At 60.8% G+C, this 14372-nt stretch overlaps 1 protein-coding gene across 5 annotated transcripts in view; it reads right to left on the bottom strand.

The window, feature by feature from the left end:
• FARP2 (FERM, ARH/RhoGEF and pleckstrin domain protein 2) overlaps nt 1-14372 on the bottom strand; it is a 96373-nt gene that overhangs the window by 15625 nt on the left and 66376 nt on the right. For all 5 annotated transcript variants that reach the window (XM_072718913.1, XM_072718912.1, XM_072718914.1 and 2 more), the window contains 5 exons: nt 13043-13295; nt 2636-2814; nt 1447-1536; nt 1063-1196; nt 594-675 (listed from right to left, as the gene is read on the bottom strand). In XM_072718913.1, coding sequence (XP_072575014.1) covers nt 594-675; nt 1063-1196; nt 1447-1536; nt 2636-2814; nt 13043-13295 — 738 coding nt within the window. The remainder of the gene's footprint in view (nt 1-593; nt 676-1062; nt 1197-1446; nt 1537-2635; nt 2815-13042; nt 13296-14372) is intronic.

A 14372-nucleotide genomic window follows, 5' to 3' on the forward strand; every position in this document is an offset into this window, starting at 1 on the left:
GGGACAACGCTATCCTGAGGGGGACGCTGTCCTGAGGGGAGACCCTGTCCTGAGGAGAAAACTGCTCTGGGGACAACGCTATCCTGAGGGGGACGCTGTCCTGAGGGGAGACCCTGTCCTGAAGAGAAAACTGCTCTGGGGACAACGCTATCCTGAGGGGGACGCTGTCCTGAGGAGAGACCCTGTCCTGAAGAGAAAACTGCTCTGGGGACAACGCTATCCTGAGGGGGACGCTGTCCTGAGGGGGACGCTGTCCTGAGGGGAGACCCTGTCCTGAAGAGAAAACTGCTCTGAGGGGGACGCTGTCCTGAGGGGGACGCTGTCCTGAGGGGAGACCCTGTCCTGAAGAGAAAACTGCTCTGGGGACAACACTATCCTGAGGGGGACGCTGTCCTGAGGGGAGACCCTGTCCTGAGGAGAAAACTGCTCTGGGGACAACGCTGTCCTGAGGGGGACACTGTCCTAACGAGAAAATCTGCTCTGGGGGAGCAACGCTGTCCTGAGGGAAACACGACCCTGACGGGGGCGCTGTCCCGAGGGGAATGCCGAGGTTGCACTGTCAGCTGCGGAGTCGTCGCACCAACCCACGCTACCTTTAACTGATGCATGTTCCTGCGCAGGATGTCCCCGATTCGTTGGTGACCGGCTGTGGCACGGGTGTGGGAAGACCCTTCCCTGGAGCAGAGAGGGAGACTGCGGTCAAAGGCTTGTTAGAGCGCGCGCCGTGCTGAGGGTGCTCACGTGCCCGGCTGCCCCAGCCACGGCCACAGAGGCAGTGGGACGGCTGGCCCGGAAGGCCCGCGTCTGACAGGAACGGTGGTAACCCCTGGACCACCTGACAGACGGCAGAGGGACAGCGACAGCGAAAAAGGGGTCCCTGCCTCCAACTTCCTTCTCTCTCGGGGGACAGGATGAACCAAGCGCTCCTACAGGCTTACTCCTCCCGCATAGACGTGAGTGGGACAATGGCGCTCGTGAATTAGTTTCTGGAGCTGGACGTTCCTGGGGACAGGGACGCGGCCCGGCGGGCCGGGGTGGAGCTCCCGGGCGGGCGGGTGTTACCAGAGCGCCAGCCTCTGCTCCAGCTCGCGCAGGAAGCGTCTGTGGAAGTCGTAGATGGGGTCGATGTTGGAGAAGAGCAGGGTCATCAGGTCCGCGGGCATGGCGTCCTCCCCGAGCACGGCGCTGCGGAACCACTGCGGGGAGAGCCGACGCTGACCGGGGCCCGGGCCCTGCGGGCGCGCCTCACTGTGCCCCGCTGGCCGCGGCTGCTCTCGTCACAGCGGAGGCTCCCCACGGACGCTCGTGGCGACACAGCGCCCCGGCCTTGGCCACGCGGTGAGGCTAATCTACGTCGCGGGCCAGAAGGCGCCTGGGCGGCGGCCGAGCGCGGCTGCTCGGGAGGTCCCGGAGCGTGGGGCCGGACCCAGGGCTGAGCCCTCGTACCACGGTGAGAACCTCCAAGTCCTTCAGGTACGTCCGTTCCGTGGCGAGCATCTCCTTCGCTATGAAGTAGGCCTCGTCCGCGGCCGGGCCCTGCAAGAAGCACAGACGTGAGCGCCCGCGGGCGCCGCCCCGCCCGCTCTCCCCGAGGCCCGAGGCGTTTCCTTCGGAGTAAAAATAGGAACCGGGTCGGAGCCGCCTCACGAGGTTTCCTCGTGTTATTTTTTTAAGAAAGATTTTATGTGCCCCTTGTGGGGCGGGCCCGGCCGAGGCAGCCGCTCCGCCCCGAGTCCCCGGCGCCCTGCGCTCCTCTTTCTGAAGGAATCGCCGTGCAAACGTCAGCCTGTGCTGCAGCTCTTGGGCTTTCGTGGCGCCCCCCCGCCGTCGCCGCAGCTTGCCCGCCCTGTCCCGCCCTCGGCTCCCCTCGTGGGCGGCCCCTTCAGGAGGCCCACGCAGGCCAACGTGTTCCCCCATCTGCCAGTGGCCCGCTCGCTGCTCGGGGACCCCGTCCACGCAGGGGGACCGACGCCGCCGGGTCACCGCAGCCCGCAGCCCGATATTCCAACCACGCTGATCCCCAGGCGTCGGGAAGCCTCCCCCTTGGTCCCGGCCGGGTGCCCGCCGTGGTGCCCGCCGTGGAGCCGCCTGCCCGGGGAGCAGAGGTGGCTGCGTGACGGGCGCCATCCTCCCCGCCAGCCTCCGTGCTGCCGTCGCTCCCGTCGCTCCCGACCCTGAGCGCGTGGAGGAGCCTGCGGGCCTCGCCTCCCCTCTCCCCCCTGGACACACACGCCTCACTCGTCCCCTTCCCCCTACGACACCCCCAGCACGGACCCCGGCCCACCTGAACCTCCTTCCAGACCCACTCAGCCGTGAGCCCCCAGATGGGGGCCCTGGGCACACCCCTCAGCACCCAGGCCTCCCCCCAACGATGGGGGGAGGGAGGGAGGGTGGAGGCCGAGGGCGCCCCAAGGCCCACGTGCCCGCTTGAAACCCCAGGTGCCAGGAGCCGCCGCTGCGTGAACCAGGAAGCCCACCCTTGTGCCAAGGCAGTGGGGAGTCCCAGGTGGCGGTGGCTCTGCGGGCAGATCCCACTGGGGGCCAGCGCCCCCCGCACACACGCGGCCCTGCCCGCTCAGGCTCCCCTGCAGCCCAGGCCCACCAGCAGCAAGCCGCCTGCTGGGGCGGTGCCCACCTTGTGTCTCGGCTCCTCCTCGCCGTCCGTCCTGACTCCACCGGCGTCGCTAAGGGCAGGGCTCAGGAGGGGGGACGAGCCCTGCCTGGCCGGGCCCAGAGTCACCCGAGACACGGGGCTCAGGCTCGGTGGGCTCTTCCGGGTGGAGGGAGAAGGCTGAGGACTCTCCGTGGAAAGGCCTGGAATCGAACAAGGCAGGGGATGGAGCAAGAAATGAGAAAGGGCCGCCACGCTGGCCAGAGACCAGTGCTCACGGCGCCCTACCAACATCAGCCGACCGCCACCGGCAGCGCCTGCTGGGAGGCGTGGTGGCAAAGCCTCGGTCACACCAAGTCTCAGTGCGACACGCAGTGAGATGGACAGGCTGGCGGCTGGCCAGTCGGCTCCCGGGTCCCACCAGGGCGGTCGGACACCCGGGCTCCGCGTCTAAGGGTTCTCCTCTGTCCACGGAAGATGCGACCGTGACAGACACGAGCGGCACGAGGCCCGCGAGGCAGAGGGCACGGTCACAGGGCGCTTCCCGCACCGTCACGGAGCAGTGGAGCGTGGGGGTGGGGGTGGGGGGACGTGGGGCGGGACGCGGGGTGACACCCCCGGAACACAGGAGAGCACTTAGCACACTCGCTCTTCGTCCGCTGAAAAAGACTCGCTCGTGTGAACTCACCATACTGTTTTCTACTTCTCTCAATTTTTTATTAATGAGAGTTTTGTATTCGTTTTCTAGAATTATGTCGCATAACAAATACTTTTTTTTTTCTTCTTAAAACAATGTTGGGTTTTGACCAGTCAGAAGCCAGAACTTGGGCTGGTTCTAAGGCGGCTGCTGCGGAGGCCAGGTCCGTCACACGTTTCCCAGCAGAGGGGTTCTCTCATCGAGAGTTAAGTCTTAAAGGGTCACTTCTTACGCGTCTCTTTGGGGCATCAGTCACCCATTTGGCAAGTTTTAAGGAGATCTTTGTAGCAGAGTTTGGAACAAGAAATTTAACTGGCTTAGAAGCTGCCTGTGATGGAAGTCCACGCCAGGTTTACCACCATGTAGCGTCACGACGCCCACTGCCATGACCTGTGACCGCGGCCGAGGGAGCTCGCACACGGCTGGCACAGCAGTAACTGGACCGGAGCCCCTGGCGCCTCCCCACGACCTGCTGCTGGCTTCCGCACGATCCCCTGACACTGTGGCGGAACTTGGGTGCAGTTGCCCACGGTGACAGTTTATGGAACCAACATTTGGCTTATTTGACCTAAAACGTGTACGCGTGGGGGCCAGCAGGTCAGTGTGGAGGAGCTCCTCGAGGGACACCGCCGTGCCAGGCGGCGGCTCAGCAGGCGGGCACGAGCGCTGGCGCCAAGCAGCCCGCAGCACGGCCAGGGGGCCGCACGGAGGGTCCTGATTTTCACATTGACAAACCGGGAGCTCCGGGGGCTGCTGGGAGCCGTCGGCGGTCCCGCCCAGAAGGCAGAGCTTCCCCGTGGGATTGCTCACCACACAGGCTGGAACACAGGCGAACACTCGCCCACAGTGAAAACCTGGACAATGTGGAGTATGGAATTAACAACCAGTTTATTAGAATTTGCTTTTATTACATGTTTATTTAAAATATGCCAAGCAACCTTAGAATCACGAGGCACTCGTCTCCCCTGCCCCACACGGCGTGCAGGGGCCGGTCACTCCAGACGGGATCAACCAGGGGACGGCTCCGCTGGTCCCCGCAGCAGGGAGGACGCCCTGCGCGGGGCTCGGGTGGGTTTCCAAAGATGAGCTACGTAGGACTCATACTCCAAACCCCCTTTTGCCCAGAATAGGCCCAGAATCGTGTAACGAGGTATTTTCTCACACAGAGAGAATTCAGAAAAAAGTCTAGAGGCTACTTTAGCGACAGCTCTCGTGTTTCCAGTGTACCGCTCAGGGCGTGAGACCCGACGTGTCACGCGGAACTAAGTCTGCCGTTCCAGCCTGTCCCCAGCGCCCCATGCGGTGCCTCCTCGAAGACGGGCAGCGCCCCCACACCCCCCCGGCCGCGGCTGCGAGGCCGACTATGCCTAAGGAGCAGAAGGGAGGGCTCGAGGCGGCGGTCCCCGCCGAGGTGTCGCGGCCGGGCTCCACGGGCCGACGGGCCGGTACGCGCTCACCGGGCCATCGAACTAGAGAACGCGGCTCCCGACAACGGCCCTCGGTGATGAACCTGTGAAGGGCGCTGCGCCGGGGCAGAGGCGGCTCATTTGGAATGAACTACTGCGGGTGCCGGAGCTCGAGTTACCTTTGGTATTTTCACTGCAGACACTTCACAAAAATCATCAACTCACAACTTCGTGAATAGACGAGAAAGTACCACAAACTACCATTGAACATTTGCTTTTATTAAATCCATCAGCTACGGTAAAACATCGTAAGCAGACCGACCGCACGTCAGGTACGCTCAGGTCCTACCAAAGCAAACCCGCGGGGAGGGGTTTCCGGGCAAGCGGCGTGGCGCGGACCTGTCTACGCTGGAGGCTGTGCGGGAGCACCACGGGCCGCAGCCTGTCCCACGCGGGCCTGCACACCGTGCGAGAGGTCAGCTGCGCACGCTCACGCGGCGAGTTCGGGTGGGGGGCACCGACCTGTCTTCAGGGCTTTTAAAATGCTAACATCTGGGGATGCCTGGGGGGCTCAGCAGTGGAGCGCCTGCCTTCAGATCAGGGCGTGACCCCGGGGTCCCGGGATCGAGTCCCGCGTCAGGCTCCCCGCATGGGGCCTGCTTCTCCCTCCGCCTGTGTCTCTGCCTCTCTCTCTGTGTCTCTCGTGAATAATTAAAATCTTAAAAAACAAAACAAAACATAAAATGCTAACATTGTTTTGGAGACCACAGAACACACGAAGCCTTAACTGTTGCAGAAAGAATCTTAAACATTTGTAAAAACAGACTCCTGCGCCCTACGTCCTCCACTGAAAACCTGCAAGAATATTTTCCTGAGGGCAGCCCGGGTGGCTCAGGGGTTTAGCACCGCCTTCAGCCCAGGGCGTGACCCTGGAGACCCGGGATCGAGTCCCACGTCGGGCTCCCTGCGTGGAGCCTGCTTCTCCCTCTGCCTGGGTCTCTGTCCCTCTCTTTCTCTCTGGGTCTCATGAATAAATAAATAAAATCTTAAAAAAAAAAAAAAGAATATTTTCCTGAGTCACGAGAGTCCCTTCCATCGAATCCACTTAGACACGGAGGTGGGACTCTACTGGCCCCGCAGATCAAGAATGACCCATTCCTGTACCCATGGACAAGGGATTTTGGGAAATTATTTGGTTTCTTTTTTTTTTTTTTTTAAGATTTTATTTATTTATTCATCATAGTCACAGACTGAGAGAGAGAGAGGCAGAGACACAGGCAGAGGGAGAAGCAGGCTCCATGCAGGGAGCCCGACGTGGGATTCGATCCCGGGTCTCCAGGATCGCGCCCTGGGCCAAAGGCAGGCGCCAAACCGCTGCGCCACCCAGGGATCCCAATTATTTGGTTTCTAGCATCAAATTATTTGAAACAGAAAAACACGCACGGCAGTTCTATACTCCTGTCTCCACACTGGCACGGGGGCGAGTCCGCACCGTCCAACCCACGGTCCGAGCCAGGCTCTGCGCTCAGAGGGGCAGGTCAGAGGCTGGTCATCTTCAAGAACCACACTCACAACACTGCAAGCTGCCAACAGTAAGCAACTCGACAGGTGACCTTATTTCCAAAAATTTCTAAACATTTGTCTTATAATTTTTGAAATATTTTAAAGAGCACAGGATCATCCGTCCGTGTTCACCTTCGGTTATTCACCTAATGAGGTAATGAAGATCAATATCAATATCACAGAGCAAAATTTAAGCTTATTCTCATTTCATTCCTTTAAATTCATTTTCAAAACCCTGTAAAGTAAACAATCTTGAAGATTTTGCCTAAGGTGGAAGAAGAACCAGCTTCGGTTTGGAAAATTCAAGGCCAAGTTTGAAGGTTAACACCATAGCAGGAGGTTAAGATCTAGAAATTCCCTGTTTGGCTTGAATAATGGATTAACTCCTAAAAGGAAACACCTAAGCTGTACAAAGAATCCAGGTAAATCTCCCATTTGGGGCGAGGACGTCACGAGTCACTTTTACTCAAAAATACCAGGGAGGAGACAGATGGCCGGTAGGCAGGGAACGGGCATTAGTGCGTCCCTGCCTCCTCGGGGTGCCCTCCCCGTGGCCACACCCCGAGGCGGAGGGCAGGGGCCCGGCTCGCGGGGGCCTGGGGTGAGTGTGCTGCCATCGACACCACGGAGCCCCCGAGAAGCGTTTTCAGTGTCTGGTTCTGTTCTTAACGAACAGGGCTCCTCCGTGGTAAGGAAAACCCGTGGCCCGGCCCCCGCCCAGCCCTGGGCCGCCCGCCCCCCGCACGTGGTTCTGCTAGACGACGCGTCCTGTCCACGGTCTCCGGAGCTAGTGGAGCACCAGGGGTGAGGGACCCAAAACAGACCGCCCCGAGCCCCACAGAGCCTGCAGGGGATGCTCATCAGGAAAGAAACGTGGTCGGCATCAGCATAATCCAAAAATAAAGGCCACACAGTTTACACCTTCGTAAGCAGACACGGGATGGAAGAGACGCTTCTGGGCAGTTCCTTGGAATCTGGGTTTGTTGATGAAATCCTCCTGTTCACCCCGAGCGGGGGCCCTGGGGGGCGGGCGCGGACAGGCTGCCGCCCACCTCCAGGAGCACCCTGCCCGGTGCCCCCTGTGCCGTTGGGGCTGGCGGTGGCCACCACCCAGGCCCCGGGCCCCGAGGGGTCTGGAGGCAGCCAGAGCTCGTGCTGGCCACGTGGAACCTCAAGTGAAGACTGGGTCAGGATCTGAGCGGCGGCTCGCTGTGTTCGGGGGCCTACGGGGAAGATTCCAGGCGGCTGGGGAAGAAGGGCAATGCGTTCTCACCTTCGGAGTCAGGACGTCCACCGCAGGGGTTTTGCGCACTATGAGCTTACGGACCCCGTGTTTGTCCCCGACGCTGCAAACAGCGCGGCCCCGAGTCCAGGTCCGCAGGCCGGCTGCAGCCGTCTGGCCCGAGCGGAAGGCCCGAGAGCACCGCCGCCACGCCGCACGGCCGCCCCCTTCGGTCACCTGCACTCCTGAGGACTGGCCGCAGGGCCTCATGGTGCCCGGCTGCTGCTCGGAAGCCCAGGAGGAGAAGGGGTCAGTGAAGACGTAAGAACAAAACGTAGCTGTTTCAGGGATTCATTTAATACGTGAGACAATCTTTAACATGCGCCGATCAGAACTATGAACGCGGAGAGGAAAAGGAAGCTAAAAGGCCCATTTAAAAGTTCATAGTAAATATTTCCTTATTTTATTGAATAAACAATTAAGTTCTGAATTAGTACATATCTGCAGACTTATATGGCCATTTCAGTGAAAACAAATTTTGTAAGTACCACAACCAGGCAACATGGTGTTCTGTGGAGAATGAATAAATTAAGTGCGTAAGGACGTGCGAGTTGCTTTTCCCACATTTCCGAGGGGAGGGCGGATGCCTGCAGGTAGGAGGCGCACCCGGGCACCCGCACACCAGCTGCGACAAGCCCTGTGACTCTGAAACCCCGGCGGGGGCGCCCCAGCCCGGAGAGCACAGACTCGTCTCAACCGCGAGTGCCCGAAGGACGTTCACATTTTCATCTGTGCAGGGACCGTTCTAGAACCGGATTTTGTTTTTGAGGCTCCACGAGGCGGGAGGGAATACGCGGGCCAGAGACACGGGCACTGGGATCCAAGGTGGCGCGTGTGGCACACACGCGCATGTGCGCCCGGCACACCGGGACTGCGCTGCAGCAGAGGCCGGAGGAGCTGCTACTGAAAATCAGAGGGCGACCACAGGACACGCAACTCAAACAGGACTCTGTGAGCGACCGACGGGATCGGCTTAGCCACAGACCTACAGTGAGGGATTCCCCATAACTGTCCAAAGTCTTGCGTTTAGTGTCCGTCCATCTGCATCGTTACTGCTTTTAAAATGGGCGCTGTCACAGGGAAGCAGGGGGCGGCGTGGGGAGCACCGTCAATGGCCCGGGGACGAGGCCGCGTGGGGTCACAGCACCTGCCGATCAGACCTGCTGCAGCGCTGTGGGGCGGCCGACGCCACGGGGATACCGTGCGCGGATCCTCCGATCGTGCTGTGCGAGACCGAGGGGGCACCACCCTGACTCCATCCTCGAGAGTTCCCCTGCCACATGGAGGAGGCGCACAGCCACAGCCACAGCCACAGCCACTGACTGGAGGGCACGCGGTACCGTCCCGTGGCAGAGCGCGGCTGACCTCACTCACCTGAGACCCTACTGCTGTTAGACTTCAATATTCGTACGTCGGCGTGCGTAACCTACCTGGACTTTGGAGACTTAGATACAAAAACAGACTCGATAACTAATAAAAATAGTGGGCCTAGCGCAGGCGTACGGGAGGCGGACTTGTCGGGGGCGGTGGGCATGTGTGTGGCAGGGTGCCGTCCGGGCGGGCGTCCTCCTGGCGGAGGTAGGGCTGCGTCTGGCCAAAGAGAACTGTCAACACTCTGCAGGCTCTTTTCAACTACACACTCTGCAAACTGGTCCTGCTCTAAGAAGCGCGGCCTCCCCGTCCACGCGTCTCACTCAGATGCGAACACTCACCCCATAATCCAGGGGCACGGGGCCACCCTCGCAGGGCGGCATCCCTGCCCAGCACGGGGCTTCCGCAGAAAAGGCAATGTCATCGACAGCCGTAAGCGAACGGAAGACAGACTTGACGCTGCTTCGGGGTACGGAGCCTCCAACCATCAGAACTGTTCCAGATACTCCGCTATTTCTGATAAAGCCGCTCTCACTAGGGCAAGACAGGAGGCCCAGGTCGCTGCCTGCGACACGCAGAGTGACCGTCTGCAGCAGGCCGTGTCCTCTGGGCTCTCCCCCCAGGTCTCTAAAGAATTCCTTCAGGGCGGGGGTTTACAACTCACCCGGACACGGCGGGGGGGGGGGGGGGGGGGGAGGCCGAGTGGTGGCGCCTCCAAGCAGGGCTTCCCGACAAAGGGAAATCTGCCAACTTAACCACATCAGGAACACCCCGCGAGAGAAAAGCTCCCACAAATGTCTCTAGACCTTGCTAAAAAGCTCAACTTGAATCTCAACAGCCCACCCGCGGCAATGCCCACAGAGCGCCTGGGCCCTGCACCGCCTTGTGTAGCGGTGGCTGGTGTGGGGGGCGGCGTGCGCCTCCGGGGGAGCAGGGGAGGGGCGGGCGGGCGACGGCACAGGTGGGGACATGTCCCACGAGTCACTGGCACCAAGAGGGGGTCTTGTCAGCGAGGAGGGGGAGGCAGTCCCGGCCACATGCGGCGAGCTGACTGCGTGTGGGGCCCAGGCTGAGCAACCCGGGTGTCAGCAGGCACTTCTGGCATCAGAGGACAGCAAGGGGCCGCCGATCCCGTGACCGACCGTGGTGCCACGCGAGGACGGGTCCTCCCGCCCAGGTGCAGGCAGAGGTGTGGGGGCGCCGCCCGCAAGTCAGGGCCCGGAAGCACCGACGGGCAGCGGGTGCTTACTCCCCTGCCTGCTTTGGTCTATTCTGAAAACTCTCTAAATAAAAAGCTAAAAACTCAGCTCCAGAAGATGAAGTTTCATTGAGGAAACCACACGCCTCTCCAGGAAGGCCCGCGAGCAGCTGCCGAGAGCAGCACGTACCCACAGGTGTGTCGAGGCGCCGCCGCCGCCCTGCGGTGGGGGGGGGGGGGGCTCTAACCCGCCCCCGAGGGGCCCGCGGCCACACGCCCGCACCGGGACAGCGCGGCTGGCTGAGCACACGGTTGTCAAGAGACGACGCCGTCGGGACGAGCTCTAGGAAGAGGACTTTCCGTGGGACCGACGGCCTGTCCGCGCCACAGGTCCAAGGCTGCCCTTCTGAGTGACGCAGGGCAAGCGCAGAGTCCGGGACACGCCCTTCCACCCCGCGGCTCCCACGGCCACCGCCCTCCCGCCCAGGTCGGGGCGTCTCTTCGCAGCCCCATGGCTGGTGTGAAGCGGCCGCAGGCCCTCGGCGTGCGGGGGTGGGGTGGGGGTCAGGCCTCGGCTCTAAGGGGCGGCACAAGTGAGGAGGACGTGCCCAGCGCTGGTCTCCGCACGGCGGCAACGGCAACGAGACACAGCGGAGGTCACGGCAGCTGCAGGAACGGGGAATCTATACACATTTAGCAAAACGCCCCTGCCAGGCTTCGGTCAACGCTGATGACCAAAGGCCGTCCCCCGGCCCCAGACAGCTGGCTACTCGGTGCGCACAGGCCCCCGGGCGCAGGGACAGGTGGGAAGCCTGCAGTGGGCACGGGACGTTTAGGAAACTTCGCCCTGAACGTGGCATCGCTCTACTGGCCGAGACCAGAAGGAAGAACTACAGAAACCCAAAGAACAAAACCCAACCTGCAGACCCATCTACAAAGGCAACTGTCCTTCCAGATGGCCACGGTCTGCGCCGTGGGCAGCGGCCCTGACCTCTCAGACGCACAGGCCACGGCGCTCGCGGCTGCGCCCGCCCGGTGGGCACGGCCACCTCAGCCTGCCTGCTCACGTGACCTCTCCCGCGGCCTTGGAGACGGACACCGTCCAGGACGACGGCGTGTCATAGGGCACCTGACCTGAAGGAAACGCCCCGGCCACAGGCAGAGTGAGCATCTGAGCCCCCGGGGTGCGGACAGCGAGCCACCCAGCCCGTGGGTCTGAGGGAGGCAGCTCTGCTGAGAGCCTGCACACCCCCCTCAGGCGCACGGGTACGTCGGTTCTGCTTTTTCTGCACCAAGTAGCTGATATTCCAATTAAGCTCGACAGGAGAAAACAGTTCAAACTTCCGTTGCATTTTAAACCCAAGCTCCCACAAGCGCACTATCTACACACGGCGCGGTTTCTGGTCTGAGTCAGTGGGCGAAGCCTTTGGCCAGGGGCGCCCCGGGCAGTGCCAGGGACCCCACCACGTGCAGCCGGAGCCTCACTGCCCTTCCCAGGATCTGGGCTCTGCAGGGCTCGCTCGGGCTCCCGTGCGGTGGCCGGACGCACCAAGCCACACCTCCGTCCTAAGGACGCCGGAGCAGCGCCCTTCATCTTAAGAAGCAGCAATAGGCATGAAACACAGATTCCGTTAAAGATCAATGTGAAGCAGGACCGTGTGACACCCAAAGTGTAGAGCAGCAGGTTTCAGGCGAACCCAAGCCTCTGCCAGGAAAACCACGCTGTAAAGACTAACCCGTCAGCCTCTAGCCGGAAACACGTCTCTATCTTAAGCCTTTTCCCATCATTCTAAGCAAAGTTGTATCCTTTGCTATTCAAACACAGAACCGTCAATCAGAGAATTAGGAAGAAGCGGAACATCTAGCCGTGAACACAGAATCACCTCCTACGTCTAAAAGCCAACAATCTGAGCTCTCCCTGCACCTGAGCGGGCAGGTGGGTCGTCCTGGACGGAGCCCGGGGCCCGTCAGGCTGGGCTTTTATCTACCCGCTCTCCTGGAGTCAAATTCTTTATACTCTGCAAATCAAAAATGACTCTCTCTCCGCCTGTCTGTGCAAAAGGGTTGCTGAAGAAAAGGCTCATGTCTAGGGGGGCCCCAGCCTCGGCGCCCCAGGAATCTGTGTCTGTGCTGCTGGAGTCCTCGGCCGCCGTGGGAGGGTAGCTGAGCTGCTCTAACTGGTCGATGATGTCACAGAGCTGGAAGGCCGAGCTGGCCTCGGAGCGCACCGAGCAGGCTGGGAAGTTGGCCATGGAGCTGGCCTCGGACTGATTGGCAGAGCTGGGCGTGCGCACAGACAGGCCGCCGGGCAGGGGCACGTTGCTGAGGGAGCTGTTCTCGGACTGGTTGTTCCTCAGCGAGCTGGTCTCTGAGGCGCTCAGCAGGCTCTGCATCAGGCTGGCTTGTGCCTTCACCTCAAACAGCTCTGAGGTGTCTGAGGGGTGCACGTCGCCGCCAAAGCCGCCCTCCCCCTCAAACTCAAAACTGTGCTCTACGTGCACGTGCATGGCCTCAGTGGGGGACCTGTGTGGGCTGGACGGGGCGGAGCCTGGGTGACCACAGGACGGGGCCTGCGGGGCTAAGGCACAGTAAGGGAAGGAAAAGGCCTCCGAGCCTCCAGCAAAGAAAGAGATGTCTGCTGGGTCATCATCTATGAACTCCTCAGACACCTGCAGCCGGGTGTTTGTCAATGTGAAAACAGGCCCCCCCGCGCCGCCCTGCCGGCCCTGTGGGTGCTCCCCCTCGGGGGGCGGCGCGGCCCCGGTCAAGCCACTGCCACCCCCACGGTCGCCTTTCCCAGCGGCTCTGCGCTCCCTGCCAGTACCCCCTGCTTCTAGGTCTACGGTGCTGTCATGACTCTGCCCCACAGGACGACTGGGGCTGCCACTCCTGACAACACGACAAAATCCAACACCTTGGCAAGGCTGCGGTGCAGGGGGTCCAGGGGACTGGGCCCGTCTGGCGTCGCTGTCGGCTGCTGCTCCGTCGCTCCTCTCTGCAGCTGGCCTCTTGGCGTCGGGAGCCTGGGGCTCTGTGAGGGAGCCACTGCTGTCTTTGAAATCACACGGGCCTCGGGGGGCCAGCGGGGAGGTAGGAACTGAACAGAAGGAGGCGTTTGTTGAAGATGGGGATGCGGAAGTCCTCATGCCCTCGGTGAATGAGATGCTCTGGGGATCACAAGTGAAGAAGAAAAAAGGAACACGTGAAATTACAAATCAGCATTAGCAGGCCGCAGAGCTACCTGGAGCCGGCCCAGTACGTCCACACATTTCTATCCCAGCCTTTGCGAAGAAGGGCAATTGACGAGACTGCCCCGAACGAAGATTTGCAAATGCACACAGGATTCCAAAAGGACCCAGGTCGCCTGTTTTAAATCCCTTATAATTTCATTTTTTTCTCCAATGCTATTGAATGTCTACAAGGAAGAAAATCTCCATCATGAAAGCCTAGCCACGTGCACTCACGTCTCCTGGGTGTCCCTGTCACCCTGAAGTTGCATGAGGACGTGCTCTGAGGGCAAATGACAGTGAGACGGTGTGAGCTACACCTGTCAGCTAACAAGACCCCACGTGACACACACATCCAACTGCTGCACTTGGCGCTCACTGCCCAGCGGGTCACTGCCAGCGCCAGCGGCACAGGAGCCCGGCGCATCTCAGAAGCGCTGGCATAGCCCCCAGCCTGAGTGAGAAGAGGCTCATGGGCAGGGGAGCCCAGTCCTCACTCAGGTCCCTCACAGGAGGACGCGGGCCGACCCCTCGCTACGTGTCGTGTCACTTCTCATGCGTCACAAGACAGAGCTGTGCCTCCAGGAGGCTCCAGATGACACGCACACACACAACACTACCGAGACGGTGTTGAGACCAAAATATCACCAAGCAGTCCTGAGTAACCGCGTGTGCGAGGAGCAGCGTGCTGTGCAGGCAACTGCCGGGGTGGAAGCCACAGTGGAAGCCCAGCAGAAACAAAACGGTAGCTCTCAGGCCACAGGTTAATCTGCTCAGATGCTCATCACATCACCTTTCCGTCATCCTTCAACCACACTCAGCCTTCTCTTGTGGTTGTTAAAAGAGAATATCAAAACTGAAAGTCTAAATGCAATTTTTAGACTATTTATGCAATTTATTTTCTAAATAGGCTCCATACCCAACGGGGCTCGAACTCCCGAGCTCCAGATCAAGAGATGCACGGCCCTCCCGGCTGAGCCGGCCAGGTGCCCCCATGTGTACTCTTTTAGACTATTC

Source organism: Vulpes vulpes, chromosome 9, assembly GCF_048418805.1.
Source record: "Vulpes vulpes isolate BD-2025 chromosome 9, VulVul3, whole genome shotgun sequence".
Classification (NCBI taxonomy): domain Eukaryota; kingdom Metazoa; phylum Chordata; class Mammalia; order Carnivora; family Canidae; genus Vulpes; species Vulpes vulpes.